Raw genomic sequence first — 18,834 nt, 5'->3', positions numbered from 1 at the left:
CTTAAGTTAGGTAAAATAAAGCTTTCCCTTTGGTAGTTCTGCATTACAACTCACTTCACATCTTTTCCTTAGTTATCCCCTCCCGACCTTAGTTCTCTACAGTGTGATATGATTCCATCTCTGCACAATGTCACAAGAAAACAAACACTCAGTGCCAACCTCAGTACTGAGGCACCCTGGGCTAGCAGGAAGAGCACACTGCGTCCGAAGAGACCTGACTTTGGATCCTGGTTCTGCCAATTCCTAGTGGACCGTAGGAAGGTCACTTCCCCTCTCTGGGCTTCTGTTTGCTCATCTGTAAAATGAAAACATTGGATTCGATGATCTCTAAAGTCCCAGCTCTAAACCCTGTGATACGAGCTCTTCCTTTCTAGTTGAATGACACTCATTTCAATTCCGCACACCTTTCCTGAGAATCTACAATATGTCCAGTCCTGTTCTGAGCACCATGGGGGACACAAAGAAGAATTAGATGAGGTCCCTACCCTCGTGGAGGCTGCAGTTTGGTAACATCAGTCGTGTTCTGGAATTAGACGTGTTTTTTTGCCACAATTCAGTAGAGTGGATGTGGTCTTTGCTGCATACCTGGATACATGAAGAACGTAGGGGCCAATACTCTGTAAATATTGAGGTCTTAAAAGTATTTGACACCCCTAGGAGATGTTGGATCTTTTACCTGGCTACCAAACAAGTATAACTTCCATCAGTTTACTGTTATCCAAGAGATGTCCTCTCCATAGATCATTTTAGAGTGAATTAGCCCCTGCTGTATGCCTGCTGCTTCCAAGATGCTGTACTAGCATAAGACACCATCCATCCCCTGCCCTTATAGAGCTCGTAGTCCAGAATGTTGGGGGGTGGGTAAGGTGCGGGGAGAGTGGTGGAGGGAGGGAATACAACAATGAAAACATCTGTTACACACACATACACAGAATGTAATAAGGGTGTAAGGTATGTGAACCAAGGGTCATTTGAATGCTGAGAGGGGAAAAGGTCCAAGGGATAGTTTCATGGAGGACCAGCAATGGTGCTGGGTTTTGAAGGTAAGTTGGATTTCAGCAAGTGGATGGGGACAGGGAGGACATTCCCCAGATGAATGTGGTATATTTCAAAGGTGGGAACCTGTGTGTATCAGGGAGTGCCTACCGCAGCCCCATCCTGAACACATGGATTAAGCGCTCTTGTTTGTAGCTCACCTCCTTACATGAATAATTCCTGTGCTCTTGTGACACTCCATCTTACGTTCATGGAGTCCTTAGAAGAGTTCCACCATTGCCTGCTATTGATCAGCATTTCACAGACAGGCACCTGCTAGAAGTGGTACATTAGCCTCCCTTAAAACACCATGTCATTTCACCTTGGGGTTATCATGCTTCACTTTTCTGTGTGACGATGGCTTGGTTATTCTGCCCTGATTTTTACTAATGGCCATCCCATTGGAGTTCTTTGTTGGTAAGCAGTGTTTTGGTGGCAATGAGATTGTCTGTTTTTTAGGACTCTGTTGTTAATAACCTTGTCATAGCATCATAGAATATTAGAACTTACAGAGGACCTTAGAGATGAATAAGCCCTGTTCATTTTACAGAGGAGGAAAATGTGGCCCTGCCAACCATGACTTACTTAAGGTTACCAAACAGGACAGCAGCAGGGCTGTGAGTGAGCCTCCTGAAACCAGGTCCAGCACTTTTCTCCCAGTCCCCCGCTGCTTCCCTTCTTGTGCCTCCACAAGGAGTTCTGTTGAGTTAGTGGCATCACCCAGCTGCTCAAGAGGCCCCAGTTGGTACATGGCACAGGTTCCAGTATCACAGCAGCATCTCCAAAGAGCCATCATGCCATCTAGACCTTCATTTGATTTGAGGAAGGATGTCACCAAGGTGACAAATGCTCAAGACACTCCTGCCTTCTAGACTCTGCATACTACTTAGAATCATAAGATCTGAGAGATTACCAATGGGAATTAGAAATAAGCTAGTTCCCTTAGTCCATAAGAGAGGACACTGGCTTATTGGTCAGGGAGTTTGGCACCACATGGGGGGATTCTCCAGGCAACAACCTTCAGGTTGTTGCTTTGTTCAGGACCTTGAGGATCTCTGATTTTGTCAATGTGAGTGTTCAGTCTATCATCACACACCACAAAGCCTTCATTGCCCTAATAGATTGTGACCTTCATGAGGTGCTATAACTAAAAAATGTATTCTGCAGCCAACCTGGTAATGATCCTCTATGATTTAACATGTGCTCTGACACCATGCCGTTATTCAAAGGCTTTCCAGCTTGGTCAGAGCTACCAAGACATATGTTACTGGCATAGTCTTTGAAAGTCCAAATGAAGCATCAATGTAGGAGTGTCGAGCCAGTCATGTTGCTGATGAAGCATCTTGACCTGCATTTATACACTGGCCTTCAGGATGGCAGCCTCTGGCTGGGCACTGCCTCTGCCAAGTAGCTTCCACTTCTCTGCTTAGGTGTTGTACACCAGCCATCAGCATACTGGAGTTTCTTGAAAGCTCCATGATTTATTTCTGTGGAGGCTCACAGCTTACTGAGTTTGTGGAAAAGTACAAGACATCCAAAAATGTATTCTTTTCCCAGATTCTGGCTTCCCTGTTATATCCTTAAACTACATAGAACATTTCAGTAGCTTAGATGCATATGGCACTTAATGGCTGTCAGTATGGAAAAGGTCGCCACATTTCATAAAACACTTGATTTCTTAAGTCCTCTATTTTGTGTTCATTTACTGACATTTCCAGCTCTGGAAATGAGGAAAATAGCCCTGAGCTGGGAGGCAGGAAATGAGGGGCTGAGCTGCTTCAGTTCTTGGAACCATAGTCCTTGTGTGTGAGATTGTGAGGAAAATAGAGTAGGAACCTAAACTAGCATATTTATTGACACCCATGAAGGCCAAAGGTAAGGTCTTTAATTAGCTTTTTGCACCTGTCTTATTCTCTCCATTAGATTGTTTTGTCTTATTTTTCTGATAACATTTGTATTTATATTGCCATCATTTCTAAGTTGCCTCCCCCACCCCAAAACCCCTACCCATCACTTATAAGAAAGTTGGGTCTTTTAAGGGGGTAAAAAAAGACAATTGAGTTAAATTAATGAACATAAATCATATTGGGTAGATAATTCAGTCTTCCACGCCCACAGTCTTCCACTTCTTCAAAGACTTAAAGGAGGTGCTCTTTCTCAATTCCTTTCTATACTCTATGAAATTGTAGCTCCTTGGGGGCAGGAATCCTGCCTTTTCCTTCCCTTCCATGTCTGCCTTATGCAGTGTTGACATACATAATAATAAACATGACATCTTCTGGTCACCGCCTCTCTAGTGTGTTAATTTAGAGGGATTTGAGGGCTTCATAAAGAGAAGATCAGACATTTGGACTAACTTTGGCACTTGGATGTCTTTTCTTTGTCTTTGCCAGGTTTTCAGATACTTTGGAGTTGGCGGATGACATGGCCATTGATATTCCCCATATTTGGTTGTACCTTGCTGAGCTGGTGACCCCCATGTTAAAAGAAGGAGGAATCTCTATGAGAGAACTTATCACGTGAGTCACTCAGGTCTCTAGTGTGTTGCATCAACTCAGCTGATTCAGAAGTGACCAACTCGCCCACTTCGGGTCCTTTGTAAATCTTAAACATTACAGAAATGTCACCAATCATTCCTTCTATTCTTAGGGCATAGGGTAAGGTCACACAGTAAGTGGTAAAACAAGGTCCTGAACTTAGGTCTTCTAACTTTAAATCCAGCGCTCTTTCTAACATATCACACTACCTCATATGAAGTACTTCAAATGTCCTTCCTTCTTAAAATCTTTTAACTGAAAAAAAACTACTCCTTCCCATCCATGCCTCCATCCTCCCTTCCAGCTCTCTGAGCTGCTGTGTTGGAAACAGCCATCAGTAGGAAAAAGATTAGAGAATTTGCTAGTATCATTCAAGTTGGTTGAGACTAGGAAAAGGCCCTATTCTGTGTCACCTGCTTCCAAAAAATGCCATGACACCTTTCCATAATACCTTATAGAGGTCAGTTTTATAACTTCATTACCAGCTGGTCGGGGTTTCCTCCTTCTGCTTTGAAAGAAGTAGAGAATGCAAATAGGTGACCAGAAAAGGCAGTGCTTGACCCAGCTTTTTGACCTCGGAGTTAAATGGTGTGGGAGGAAGGTGTTATATAGTACACCAAAGAAGTACATAATTATTAACTGCCTTCTGGAGGCAGGGCCAAGCACTGAGACATTTCTTTAGGTCCCTATCTAGTAAGGGACTAGCTGTTATACAGCATTACATGATAAAGGCATTACAGGTTTATAGCAGAAAGACCGTGTGAGATTTGAAGGAGATACCTGGGCATCAGAAATAGGCTCCTGAAGGAGTTGGCATTTTAAATGAAAAATCTCTCTTTAAGCTTATCCATCCAGGCAGTGTACTGTCCAGGTAGAACCAAAAGTCCTTGGAACGTCTGGCCATAGACACACATGGTGATCTCTGCCCACCCTTATCAGCCCGGCTGTGCAGTCTTTTCTCACTGCACAGGAAGGAATTGATCAAAAACGTTGACTTTGCATGGCTGATGCACCACCTCGTGAATGTGACCGTTGCTTTGTGTGCTCTGTTACAGAGAATTCAGCAAACCTTTACTTCCTGTGGGAAGAGCCGGGGTCTTGCTTTCTGAAATCTTGCACCTTCTATGCAAACAAATGGTGAGTCTCCCACTTAAGTCAAGTTCAGTGGTGCCTGAGAGAGGGGGTGATGAGCTGGGCTTGGGAGCCTGGCTTAGCCATGGCACAAGGACAGTCAGGAAGCTTAGCTTTGTGCCTCAACTCCTCTTGAGAGCATTCGATGTTGACTCCACAGACAAGGAACAAATTTACCTAAATTTGATACCAAAGAGCATCTTTGTTTCTCCAATCTTGAACCAAAATTAAAATTTACCAAGTCTGCTTCGTTTGAGGTACCTGTGCTAGGTGCTGGGGAGACAAAGACAAAAGCCAAACAGTCCTTCCCCTCAAGTAATTTCTTTCTACCGGAGGAGAGAACATCTACAAAGATAAGTCATGTGAGATACTGTTATAGGGGGGAAAAAGCACTGACCACTCTGGGCATTGGGAAAGGCCTCCTCTAAAAGGGAGCACCTAAGCTTAGGCTCAGACAAAAAAATGGCCTAGAAGCACAGACTGTGCAAAGGCTGGGAAATGGGAGATTCCAAATTCATGGAACAGAATTGCAGTTTCGATTCAGTTTCAAATGTAGAATTTATAAATCAATTAGTAAAACATTTACTAAGCACCGGCTATGTGCCAGGCACTGTGCTAAGTGCTGGAGATAGAAAAAGGGCCAAAAGATAGTCCCAGACCCCAAGGAACTTACAGTCTGCTAGGCAAGACGACATGCAAGCCACATACAGGAAAACAGGAGTTAATTCAATAAGTTTGGAAGCTTGTATAAGATTGTACCTCAAAACTTCTTCCAGATTTCAGAGACTACGCTTTATTCTCGAGATAATATGAAGCCAGTACAGAGCTTTAGGAAAGAGTCCTGTGGTTGCACCTGTGTTTTAGGAATATTGGTGATGGATTGGAGAGGGGAAAGCCTGGAGGTAGGAAGACCAATGAGGAGACTTTGGAATACTCAGGATGAAAAATCATGCCCACCTAAATGAGAGGATTGGCCACAAGTGTGGAAAGAAGGCTCTCTGTGAGATGCCATGGAGGGAGGAGAGCGATTGGGCACAGGGGGTGAGACAGAAGTCACGGATGACTAAGGTTGCAGATGTGTGTGACAAGGAAGGTGATGGGTGCACTCAAAAGAGAGAAGGAAGTTTACAGCAGAGTGAATTTAGCGGGGAAAATAATGAGTCCAGTATTGGACACATTGAGTTTGAGAGCCTGGTGGGACAGTGAGGTGAAGATACCCAGGAGGCAAGAAGCAGTGGAGTTGAGGAGAGGGACTGAGCCTTGGTCTATGGAAGGGGGGATCATCTACAGAAGAGGTAATCTGCACGTAGGTGGTGACTGAACCCACGAGACCTAAGGAGATCACTAAGAGAATGTAAAGCAAGAAGAAGAGTGCCAGACAGAGCCTTGGGAGGCACTCAGGCTCAGGGGGTGGTTGATGGACGAGGATCAGCAAAGGAGGCTGAGAAAAGGAGCAAGTCAAAAAGGGAGGAGAAGAAAGCCAGGAGAGAGGCGGGGAGCAGAACATCGGGGAAGAGAAGGCCAAGGCAGCGGCAGCCAAGCTGCAGAGTCACTGAGATGAGGCCGCTGCACTCAGACCTTTAGAGAGAGAGGGATGGCATCAGAAGTGAGAAATTAATGGGTTGGGAGCAAACAGCCCCAAGTGTGTTTGTAGACAGTAGGGAAGGAGACGGGGGTAGGTGGATGGATGTGGAAGACTTGGGGGCAGGGTCAAAGGGGAAAGTTTGTGGAAGAGAAAGGAAATGGGGTTAAGGTTACAGGTAGCTAGATTATCAGAAAAGGCAACTTCTTCCTCAGAGACCAAGGTGGAGGAGGGAAGAGGAAAGAGGTGATGGCAAGGGGCTTTTACGTGTGGATCAGCCGACCACGTCACTCACATACAGGGGCAGGTCCTCTGCTGAGAGGAAGAGGAGAGGGGTGGCAGGAGGTGGGAGCAGAAAAGAGAAGGCTTGAAATAGCCCCTCCAGAGTGGGATAAAACAGCATTGACAGATGGCAGGTGAGGGTCCAGGCAAGATCAGAGAACGTAAATTTACCCAGAAGGCATGTGGTTGTGTGACACTCTTTTCCAGCAGAGGTCAGCAGCATTCCAGCAGGAGTAACAGTGGGTGGGGCGTAGCATGAAGGGGCAAGGGATTCAAAAGTAGAAGAGAATGCCACAGGGCTAAGACTGAAGGGGAAAAGACAGCTGTCGTGTCTCTGGCGCTTTAGGGTTTGCCAAGAGCTTCACATACATGGCTTCATCTGATCCTCCAGCAACTCTGGGAGGCAGGGCCAGGGCAGACTGGGAGAACAAGAAGGAGGGAGACCTAAAGTCATGGTCAGGACTCAAGAGAGCGCCAGGAGCTGGGGGGCAGAGGCAGAGATAGAACAATGGGTGGCTGGCATCAGAGAACTCCAGATTTTAGAGAAGAGCATCCTTATGGGTACAATTGACTTTCCTTGGGGACAACTATAAGGAGTGAAGACGCAGGTTGTGAAATGGAGGTTGAGGGGCAGAGGCCAGGGTAGTCAAGGCAACATCAGCAAGGCTTTCTCCTCTGCCATTTTGTTGAGTTTCATTTGGTGCATTGCATACTTGGAGAGTAATGGCTTGCACTGATTTCTATAGCCTCCTTAGAAAGCATTTCTAACCTTAATGCTTTAACCCTAACTTTAACCATAGCCCTCAGTTGTACAAGGCCCATTAACCCCGTTTTGCAGATGGAGGAACTGTAGCCCAAGTGGTGCAGTGACTCCCCCAGAGTCACTCAGTGACTAGGACATAACAGAGCCCAGTATTGCCAAGTCCCCACCAGCCCTTATTGGAAGCCTACTCCCAGTTAAATGGAAGTAGGAGACTGATTCCCACTTGTTCTGATACTTGTATACATCAGTCTTTAATTAATATGGTGCTTCTCCCAACCTCCTTATGAACTTCAGTAGATTGTCTTCATGAATTGTCATGACTGAAAAGTCATCCCCCAGTAATGGCCAGCTGGTGATGAGTCTCTCCTCACTTCTGGGCTGACCCTCTAATTATAGACCTACAGTTTGTCACCAGGCCCATACTGGAAACCTTTCCATCTGATCTAAACATAGCCAGATCATCTTCCCCTTCTCTCTGAAATAGATTGTTATCGAATCGAGCAAGTCACATGTTCTGCCTTCTCCTTACTTGACAGGAAGTTAGTTTCCTCAGACTCATGGATTTCCCATTTGACAAATGTCTATACTGCCATATGCTAGAAGAAAAGATTGGCTTATGGATCATTAAAGGAACCAGTGGCCATTGCTTGCTGACCTCTTTACAGAAACTAGAGACTCTTATGTTTTATGTAGCTGGATAGTAGTGTCTGGCTTCTTGGGAGTGCTGTGGAAGCGGTAAATGTCACACGTGTGCTGCCTTCTTGTCTGAAAGCTGCAGTGGAGAGCTTGGCACCGTTCTGACCATTCTGCTTGGTGGTTCAGAGTAGGGCATCCCCTGCCTCATGACAGCTCTCCAGGGTGTTTGTGATGATGCTTTCTTTTCCGAGTTATCAGCAATAGGGTCCCATTCTTCCTTTATCTCAGCCTGGAATCGTAATATCTCTTGAGCTGGTCCATCTAGTTCTGCCCCTCCTTGCTTTCCTTGTCCTAGATCTTCAGGATTCAGAGTTGGAAACTGTGCAGACATCTTGGTTGTGTGTAGAATGCTGAGCTGATCAATCTAGGGCCTGCATCTTTTATTACCAGTCTGGTTCTTAGAAGTATATGAAGAACAGTGTAAATGATCGTGATCAAACAGTGGCATTGATATAAAATAGAGATGGGATTGCCAGATAGTTGCTTTACAACCTTATACATCAGATTTTGTGGGTTTCCATGTCTCTGCATGCATATGCTTGTGTGTGAATATTAAACACCAGTTCACATGTACCATTGTTTGAACCTCTATGGCATTCCTCTCAGTGAACCCTAAGTCAGTCTTGTCTTTGCATTTATCAGCACACACACACTTGTCACACTAGCAAAATCCAGAGTCCAAGGCAGTTTATGTTCATGTGACCCGAAGTTTGTTTTCACGTGAGCAGCAAGCTGCCTTCTTGAAAGCCTTGTTCTCTCCTCCGTTAATGGGCATTTGTTTGTTATTTAGAGCCATAAGAAAGTGGGAGCCTTATGGAGGGAGGCTGGCCTCAGTTGGAAGGACTATTTGCCAGAAGGGGAAGATGTACATAACTTTCTCCTGGAGCAGGTGAGTAAGGAGTTTCCTGGTCCCACTGATGGCAAAATAGATGGTTATTCATCATGTCTATTTTGTAGTATCCTGTCTATCCCTAAATGGAAGGTGGAAGTGAGCATGTCTGTTGGTCTTTAGAGTTAGTCTGAAATGAAACTACAGTTCCTAAGCATTCTGTGTAATCCTTCAAAGGTTTATGGCAGTAAAAAACGAGGGCTCCTCAAAACTTAAATCTTTTGAATCCCAAGGCGTTTCTGTCAAATATAGGATTTTGCCCCATGTCCCCAAGGTTTTCTGGGAAATAAAGTCAGACTGATTTCCCTAACCTCCTTGCTCACTCCTGCCACAGAAAGAGGCTGTTAAAATCCAGTGATGAGAGAGAGCAGCTCAGTGAGCAGCTGTTTCTTTCCAGTGGCCAGTATAGTTCTCTCTTAGAAGTCACAAGCATCGTTCCACTCAGCCAGCCATCCTGAAAGGCCTTCTTTAAAATCCAATGCCTCATCAGTCAGTCATGGAATCACAGGCTCATTTTGCCAGGCTAAATTAGGTCATCTTATCCAACCCCTTCATTCAAGATATTGACTGGAGACTGAAGAAGGTCTTGAGCTTCTCTAACTCCAGGCCAATACATACCAGGCTGCTTCTAGTAAACTATGGAAATTTTAATGCCCAAGAACATTAACAGGACGCTTTTTACATGGATTTGAATAGGGCTCCCCATTGTCTTTTTTTAATTTATTTTTTGTTTTTAGTTTACAACACTCAGTTCCACAAGTTTTTTGAGTTCCAAATTTTCTCCCCCTCCCCCCGAAGACGGCATGTAATCCGATACAGGTTCTACATATACCTTCACTTTAAACTTATTTACACAATAGTCAGATTGTAAAGAATAATTATAACCAATGGAATGAACCATGAGAAAGAAGAAACAAAGCCAAAAAAGAAGGAAAAAAAGAGAGCAGATAGTTTGCCTCAATCTGCATTCAGACTCTGTAATTCTTCCTCTAGATGTGGATTGTTTTTTGCATCATGAGTCTTTTGTAGATGTCTTAGAACCTTGCATTGGTGAGAAGAGCCAAATCTATCAAAGCCATCACAGATCCCGTGTGTCTATAATCATGTATAATGTTCTCCTCCCCTCACTCAGCATCAGATCATATAAGTCTTTCCAGGTTATTATGAAGTCCATCTGCTCCTCATTTCTTATAGCACAATAGTATTCCATTACATTCATATACCACAACTTGTTCAGCCATTCCCCAATTGATGGGCATCCCCTTGATTTCCAGTTCTTTGCCACCATAAAAGTAGCTGCTGTAAATATTTTTGTACATACGGGTCCTTTTCCCACTTGTATGATTTCTTTGAGATACAGCCCTCGAAGTGGCATTGCTGTGTGACAGGGTATGCAAATTTTTATAAGGTCTCCCCATTTTCAGAAGCAGTCTGGAAGAGTCGGATTGTCCCTAAAAATGTTAAGCTTTTTGAAGTGTTTTAGGAGTAGAGTACAAAATTATCATCACTGGCACATTCAGTAGTTACGGTTAAAACAAATCATTTTAAGACAGTGTGTTTTCAGTCCTTTTTTTTTTTTTTAAACTGCAAATCCCTTTGGTTTTGATTTCCAGTGTTGAGTTACTTATCTCAGGATTAAAGAAATGGTTAAGGAGACTGTTTCTCAAGGCAGAGCTTGGAGCACCTGGAGCTGATTGGGGTTGGGAGTGGTCCTATCAGAGGTGTGGGCACTGACACTTCACAGAACTCCCTAGTAATGCTGGGGTACCCAGATTACACGATGAATGATGTTAACGGAAGCCTGCCCTTCCAGCCTTAAAGGCTTGCCCCAGTACCAAAGGAAAGAGGAAATCTATGGGGAGTGGGAACTTAGGAAGAGGGAAGCTGCAGAGAGCTTCCCACGCAGGGGGACTGACGCCCTTAAGAGAAGCTCTTGTAGTGAGCTATTTTCTTTTCAGGGCGTTAGAGGGAGGCTAGAAGAATCCACAGGAGGTTTGAGAATGATAGTTTTTCGTACTATTAGCTGCAGCCAGGCATTTGGTCCATCTTAGAGGGGAGGTGTATCTCTGGGATCCGTCACCCCAAGGATAACTCTAAATGCATTCCACTTTTCCTGTTTCAGAAGTTGGACTTTATAGAGTCTGACTGTTCCAGTTCCTCAGAAGCACTTTCAAAGAAAGAACTCTCTGCTGAAGAGTTATACAAACGGCTTGAGAAACTCATTATTGAGGACAAGGCGAATGATGAACAGATCTTTGACTGGGTAGAGGTATAAAGACTCCCTTCCTCCCTGGTACTTGTGGGCTTACATGAGTTCTGCCACATAGTCACCCATCCTTCTAGCACATGGAATGCTAACTAAGCCTTAGGGAAAGCAAGGTAGTGTCTCCTGCATGGCTAACAGAGAGAGACAGCTGGCGTGGTGGGTGCAGCCATCGGATTTGGGTTCAAGTCCTGCCTCTGACACAAGTGTGTGACCATGACAAATCACTTAACCAGGCAAACCCAAGACCAGAAGTCACAGACAAGTTGCTGATCTGTATGAAGAGAGAATTCCCTACACCAGTGAAATCACACCAGATGCCTCCCGCCAAAATAACACTTTTGATCCAGAGCAACCTTCTCCTGGATTGCTCCCCTAATTTTGCACTACTGCCAGGCTCCAAAAAGTCCTAAGTGTTCTGACCACAAAGCAATTCTTTGAATTCAGCATCCTTCTGAGATAATTGTGCCCCTCAGCATCCTGCATTTCACCCTACTAGCCATGGCATAGACTTCCTTTCTCAACTCTCACTGGCCAGAAAGTGGACATTTTAAACAGTGTGCCAGGAAGTGGTCATCGGAAAGCTTTTGTAATTCTCCACTCTCAGGAGGTATTTTCACACAGGGTCTATGAAGACACTTCCCTGTGATTTCTTTATCCTGGAGGGTCTTCTTATACTTTCTGTAGGCCACTTGTTCTGACTGCCAGCTTATGACCTTTGCCCTCTGTGCAGTGTTTCTGGTTATTGAGAACATCTGACTTGAGTCAGAAACATAGAGTTTCATTTCTACAAAGGGGATTGTCAAGCTCTTCAGGGGTTTCCTAGCTAGGACAGGCAGATTTGGATTCTCCACATCAACGCCTGGAGCAGTGCAGGGCAGTGGGTTGGCAGCACCTTTCTTTCCACAAATGCCTTTTGTTTCTTCCCGACTCTTTAAAAATAACCTCTTTTTTTTTACCACTAGTTTTATCTAACTTCTCTTCTCCCCTATTTTGCTCTCCAGTCCTGTTTTCAAAATGCTTTAAATCCCCAAAACAATGGCTCTTTTCAAACTACCCTCCCTTTGACTAGGAAAATATTCTTGCTTTTATTTCTATAGCATTTTATAATTTTGAAGCACTGCTTTCCATTTATAATCATTTTTGGCCCTCACAGCAACCCACAGAACCAGTCCCTTTTTGATGTGACTATGTGCCTTTGGAGCAGCCAATGCCACAGACTGAAGGTTGATACGTAACAGGTATTTTTCCTGTGAAAAATACTTGGGAACTCTGGTAACAGAAAATAACCTTTTTTTTCCCCTAGAAGTTTTCTGTGTTTGGACTGTTAGTATGTCCTGTATTTCCTCTAGTTTGTTTTGTAACACCAATAACAAGTTTCATTATTTCTACTTAGAATCCTGTTTTAACAAGCAAAAAAAGGCATCAGTGTCTACATTGTATTCAGACTTCCTTCAGATAGACACCTGTTGGTAACAGTGTCCTAGAGAGCTACAGCTTAGAGAGCTGTGGAAGAGAATGAGAGGGGGAGAGACAGAGAGAGAGGAGAGAAAAGGAGAGAAACATTCACGGTGGGGGCAGGGGGTAGAAGGCTGCTGCCAAAGCTTAAAGGAGGTGTTAAATATTGCCCTTCGGATGGTGCCTTTCTTTGGGGAAATCTCAGATGTTAGAGGTCTTGCTGGAGAGCTTTCTGCCTTCAGCTTCTCTCTTGTGGGGGCTGTAAAATGGCATAGGACCTGTAGTCACCAAAGCAGTCAAGAATTATTGTAGGAATTATTCCATTTAAGATAAACTTAAGATAAACTGGCCAGCAGAACACCTGGAGACATCACTGATTTTGTGAATTACTACATCAAAAAGAAACTTCTGTTTTCCACAGGTGTCTGTTATACTGTGAAACCTGATCTCTCTATCCTAAAATGAGACGATGTCCTAGCATTCCTACCAGTCCACAAACCAAAGGCCAAGCACTGTCTTTTAAAACCAGTAAACAAAAGAAACTCTAGAACAGCTCACAGCAGTTCAGTCAGCACGTTGTGAAAAACATCAACTTAAGATTAGGTATTTGTATACAAACAACGTACAGAACTATCTTGTCCGAAGAACAACTCTCCTAGACGATTGGACTTGTAAATAGACAGGAATGCAGAAATACAGATGTCATGGAATCTTACTTACACGTTGGGAAAGGTCAAGGGCTTTTGGCTATATCATGGAGATAGACTTCTTGTACCAAACCAGACACTGAAAGGATGCCCAATAAAATGGGATTCTGTGTCTCCATTTGCAAAGGAAGCCAAGAGATAAAGTGATAAGTTTTCTAGTAATATTAGTTCTCATAGCAGCACACCCCTAAAGGTTTTACTGAATGCGTAAATCAGTGCACATCTGACTATGTAGCAAGCAGGGCCTTGGTATTTGTGCCTGTCATTTTGAGCAATGTAAATCTCCATTATTGGGCAGTAGCAGGATATTTCAACACTAGTTTATCTTAAATTTTCAGCAGTTAGAAATAAATGCATTGAGGAGTTAAAAAGGCACTTTATTTCAATCAGTTATTATGTATTTATTAAGCCCTAATATGAACCAGACGCTTCACTAAGCTGTGGTGATACAAAAGAGGCAAAAGACAGGCCCTGCCTTCAGGGAGTTCATAGTCTAGTCGGGGAAACAACATGAAAACACATACATACCAAACAAGCTATATACAGGAAAAATAGGAAATTATTATTACTAATTAACAAAGAGAAGACACTGGAATTAAGAAAGATTGAAGAATGCTTTCTGATGAAATTTTAGTTGGGACATAAAGGAATCCAAAGGGAGAGTTTTCCAGGCATGGTGGAATAGTCAGAGAAAATGCCCAGAGCCAAGAGATGGAGTATTTTTTGTTGTTGTTCAATGAACAGCCAAGAACTCAGTGTCACTGGATCAAAGAGTACATAGAGGAGAATAAGGAGTAAGAAATCTGGAAAGGTAGGAGGGGTCTAGGTTATGAAGGGCTTTGAATGCCAGAGTCTTCTGTATTTGATCCTGTAGATCATAGGGAGTCACTGGGGTTTATCAAATAGAGGGCTGACAAGGTAAGACCTGAGCTTTAGGAAAATCACTTTGGTGGCTAAATGGAGGATGGAATGGGGTGGGGAGAGACCTGAGGCAGGCAGCCCCACCAGCAGCTACTGAAGTAGTCCAGACAAGAGGTGTTGGCAGTGTCAGAGAAGACACGGAGGCATATTCAAAAGATGTTGCAAAGGTGAGATCCATAGGCCTTGGTAACAGATTAAAGATGGCAGAAAGAAAGTCCAGGATGACACCTAGGTTGTGAGCTGGGGCAGGCTGGGAAAATGATGTTGCCATCTACACTAAGGAAGTTTGGGATTGGGGAGGGCTTGTAGGGAAAGATAATAAGTTTGTTTTGGGATATATTTGTAAGTTGTCATTAGTACGTTTTGTTCAATTTCCTATTTAATAGACCATTGGAGATGTGAGACTGAAAGTAGGCAGAGAGGTTAAGACAGGGACAGGTAGATCTGAGAATCATCTCCATAGAAATGATCATTTAATTCACCAGAACTAATGTTGGTGTCAGCTAACAGTTGCCCCCTGTAATGCAGTTGCTCATTTTTAATATAGGTATGACTGAAAAAATCACTATAAGCACAGAATGCAAATACAGATACTCCTTGTAAGATCTGAGTTGCTTTTTGGCTCACACAGGTAGACCTAGACCTTAATTGCCCACACATTGAGTCAGCACTAGTGAAGGCTGTCAGGGTTTTGAAATGATTACCACGCAGAAGTGACTGAATTTGAGAATGAACCCTTTTATTTTCTTCCCTGTTCTTTGTTTCTGTGGTTAGCCAAAGTCATTATGTTAGTCTGGGCTTCAGTAGGTGGAAAGAATATGTTATTTGTCCTTTAAAACAGATGAAGCAGGCACTGCCCAGAGCCAGCAAGGTCCCCTATTCTGCATTTCCAGGCAGTACTTTTTGTTCATCATTTCCAGGATTTTTCTGTACTTTTCTCAGACTTGCCTTAAAGTCTGGTCCTCAGGGGAGTCTAGCCATATGCCAAGATTAAAGTTACTCTGTCCATCTGTTTATAAAATACTTTCTGAGCCAAAAGGCAAGGCTGTGTTTTTATTCACTCTCCCATAACTTAAATCAAGATCAGTATATTCACTCAGATTTTCCAGAAGTAATCCCTTTGGGATTAGACCAGCCCAAGTGAAATATTTTTTAGAAAGTTATAAGCAAGTCAAGTCTGACCAATATAATGGAAATGAGTGTGAAACCCCTTTGGGGGGGTGGGAGGGCGCATAAGATACCATCATGGCACCACATGGTAGCAAAAGGCTACAATCTATCCTACAGTGGTTTCTTTACGGTCTATGGATGAAGTGGGTTAGTTTTCATTCCTGTGAACTTACTGACTAATAACCCTGGTTAAAATTGCTTATATGTGCTCGTCCAGGCTTCTGTATTCAGTTCTGCCTACATTCTTTAGTGTGCACTGTCCGAGCTGTCCTCAGCAGAAGCTTCCCTTGCTACCAGATGCAGATTATTTAGGTCACTCGAATAGCCCATCACCGGAGAGAGAAATGTAGCCCATCAGGTCTCAGACAGCTCATTCTTTACAATGTAACTGAGCTTTAAAACCACTTCCACATTCTCTGCTTTCCAGTATGGTCTGTTCTTTGTTTCTTGGCTGTCTCTATATGCCTGCTTAGGCTGGACTGCTCCTAAAAGGCACTAAGAAAAGTGGAGAATTAGAGAAGAACCTCAGTGATCTGCTGAGAAAATTAGTTTTCCTGTCTGTTAGTTGTAGCTCTTAGGAGAGTGTTTTCCTATCTGAACAACTTGTTTCCTTCAGAGAGAAAGACTAGAATATGATTCATATTGGGTCCCATTGGCCCTATCTCATATTTCCATTACATTTTCCCCTGACTTCCTTAAAGAAAACTGAAATAGTCTTCTACCACTGAAAAACTTATCCATACATACATTACCTTCTATTTGAGACAACTCTAGAACCTCTTTAAGCTTTCTTCATTTTGAATATGAAGATGAAAAGTCTTAGATGTTTTTGTCATGCAAAACTATTTAAGTCCAGAAGGCAAAGTATTTTTGGAGGAATGATGTGACAGCCTTTGGCCTCTCTTCATGTCCAGGCTCTTGGGGTGTGGCTTGTGGCCCCTGTCCCTGGCAGAATATTCCCTTGGAGTCCCCTGCCCCAGGTAGGGATGGCAGGGAGCAAGTTCACACTGGGTCACACTGTACACGGCACATTTGATTCCTGTAGAACTAACTGTCTGCCCACATTGGCAGCAGCGAGGCTGTTTTCATTTTAACATGGAAAATGAGTTCTTTCAGGAAGGCTGAAATGGACTCACTGCCCAGTTAGCGCCAAGCTCGGCGGTAGAGTTGGGAAACTTGCTGCTCTGCAGAAGAGTGCCTTCTTTTATGTAACTGATGCATTTGCTCTTGATTTTAGGCTAATCTAGATGAAAGCCAGATGAGTTCACCTACATTCCTTAGAGCTTTAATGACAGCAGTTTGTAAAGCAGCTATTATAGGTAAGTAACATTTCTCAAGGCAACTAATAACTTTGGAAAATCACCATTCATCATGTTCCTGATTATTCATTTACATGGGTCTAAAAAGTCTGTGATTTCCCAAACCTTCTCCCAAGCTGGTTCATCTTCTACACAGGCCAAGTGCTGCTCTCTCCCCAGCATGGGGAGCGGGCTCCGGAGGCAGAAAGGAGGAGGAGCTGTCTACTTGATTGTGATCCCAGCTCCCCCTGCCATGAGGGGCCAAGCCCTCCTCTTTGGTCTCCAGTGTCCTGGCTGCACCTTGCCTTCTTTGTGGGAGATGGGGGTGGGGCAGGTCTTCCATTCTAAAGCAGCTACTTTCGCTGTGTTGAGTACAATGCATTGGGTGTGAGGATGTAATGTCTTCTTAAACATAAACACATTTTATTTCATTTTTAACTGTGCTGATAGCCCCCATTACCAGTCACAGCGATGGGTGAAATTATAATTAGTAATTAGAAACTTTTATACTATTTCTTCATGAAGATGTCTGCTTAGCCTGTAATCTCTCTGCATTTACCTTTAAAAACGTCATAAAGGCTAAAAGGCATTCTTGAGTGTATACACTGTTGGCAAATGCATCTGTTCTCCATCCAGGCAAAGCAAAGCAGCAAGTTGGCCCTCGGTCACACCATTTATCCCTAAATAATCAAGCGTTGATTAAGCCCCTACAGTATGCCAGGCCCTGTGCAATAAGTCCTGGAAATGCAAAGACAAAAATAAAACATTCCCTGCCCCTAAGAGCTCCCATTCTCCTGGGAGAAACAGCAGACGTAGCACATAAGTAGGTAATATACAAAACACAAGAGTGATACCATATCACATTGGGACAGGGCAGGAAGGTACCAAGAAAGGCCTCCTACAGAAAGTTATGTAACATTTACCTCATTTCTTTTCAAAATCTATTTTCTCTTTAAAAAAAGACTAACTGGGAAAGTCTTTGAAGTTCTTTTAAAAACATTCTTGTATCTAAATTGTGGGGCCTTTAGTATATTTAGGTTTTATCATGTGTAGAACTTTCTAATTTAAGCCTGACCCCTGAAAGTTTTTTTTTTCCAGGAAGCGGACTAACATTGATACAATTTCTTACAAAAACTACTTTTCCTAAAAGGATAGTTATGCTGTTGAATAATTTTTCAAGAATACCCAAACATCCTTCTCCCTCTTGCCATCCAATCCTCTTTGAACCCACCTTCCTCCAAGAAGCAATAGGTCTGAGCTGTTGGGAGGGCTGATCAGTGTTGGTTTTGAGAATGACCACAAGTGTTTATGCTAATTGCATTAATAAATGGGTTCTGATCACTCCTTTTCCTTGTATGTTCTCCGTTGTGATGCTGCATCCCTGGAAATGAGTCAGCAGTCCCTTGAGGACAGCAGGTGCACAAAGGCCCCTAGTGCTGACATCTTAGTCCTGCAGACTAAGGGGCTTCAGCATTCACCTTCCATGGGGCAGTAAAAAATTGACCCCCAATGAATTCCCTCCCTCCTGCCCTCTCCTTCTCCACATCAGCATTGGCAGCTCCTCGTGGGTTACCTGGTTCTTTTCTTCTCTCTCTCTCTCTCTCTCTCTCTCTCTCCAGCCGATTGTTCTACTTTCCGAGTAGATACTGCTGTTATCAAGCAGAGAGTGCCGATCTTACTCAAGTACCTAGACTCAGATACAGAGAAGGAACTACAAGCACTTTATGCACTACAAGCATCCATCGTCAAACTTGATCAACCTGCCAGTAAGTTCACATGTGGCTTTATGTGGGGTTAGAACAGCTAGATGTTAGAAGAGTCGGAATGAATAGTGCCGGCTTCTTGGGCCACAGCCTAGAGCTTCAGCTCTCAAGTACAGCAAAACTTCTATTAACTGAACTCTAAAATAAGTGAGGAGCTTCTCCTGGTTTCTGTCTGCATTCCTCTAAATCTGAATTTAATATTGATTAGAAAAAAGATAAACAACCAGAAGGGAAGACCATGCCAGGGACTTTGTCTCCAGACAGCTTCCAGGGCATATCCTAGGGTGTGAGCATAATCAGCTTCATCCTTTCCAACTGTTAATGTTCAGAATAACCCAG

General features: G+C 43.5%; 1 protein-coding gene across 3 annotated transcripts in view; it reads left to right on the top strand.

Annotated features, from left to right (window-relative positions):
* EIF4G3 (eukaryotic translation initiation factor 4 gamma 3) overlaps positions 1 to 18,834 on the top strand; it is a 385,863-nt gene that overhangs the window by 365,154 nt on the left and 1,875 nt on the right. For all 3 annotated transcript variants that reach the window (XM_036742705.1, XM_036742704.1, XM_036742703.1), the window contains 6 exons: positions 3,429 to 3,554; positions 4,628 to 4,709; positions 8,817 to 8,915; positions 11,038 to 11,184; positions 16,672 to 16,753; positions 18,352 to 18,498. In XM_036742705.1, the coding sequence (XP_036598600.1) occupies positions 3,429 to 3,554; positions 4,628 to 4,709; positions 8,817 to 8,915; positions 11,038 to 11,184; positions 16,672 to 16,753; positions 18,352 to 18,498 (683 nt within the window). The remainder of the gene's footprint in view (positions 1 to 3,428; positions 3,555 to 4,627; positions 4,710 to 8,816; positions 8,916 to 11,037; positions 11,185 to 16,671; positions 16,754 to 18,351; positions 18,499 to 18,834) is intronic.

Source organism: Trichosurus vulpecula, chromosome 2 (assembly GCF_011100635.1).
Source record: "Trichosurus vulpecula isolate mTriVul1 chromosome 2, mTriVul1.pri, whole genome shotgun sequence".
Lineage (NCBI taxonomy): Eukaryota > Metazoa > Chordata > Mammalia > Diprotodontia > Phalangeridae > Trichosurus > Trichosurus vulpecula.
Note: the sequence above shows the minus strand (reverse complement) of the source record. Positions and strands in the feature narration are given on the sequence as shown.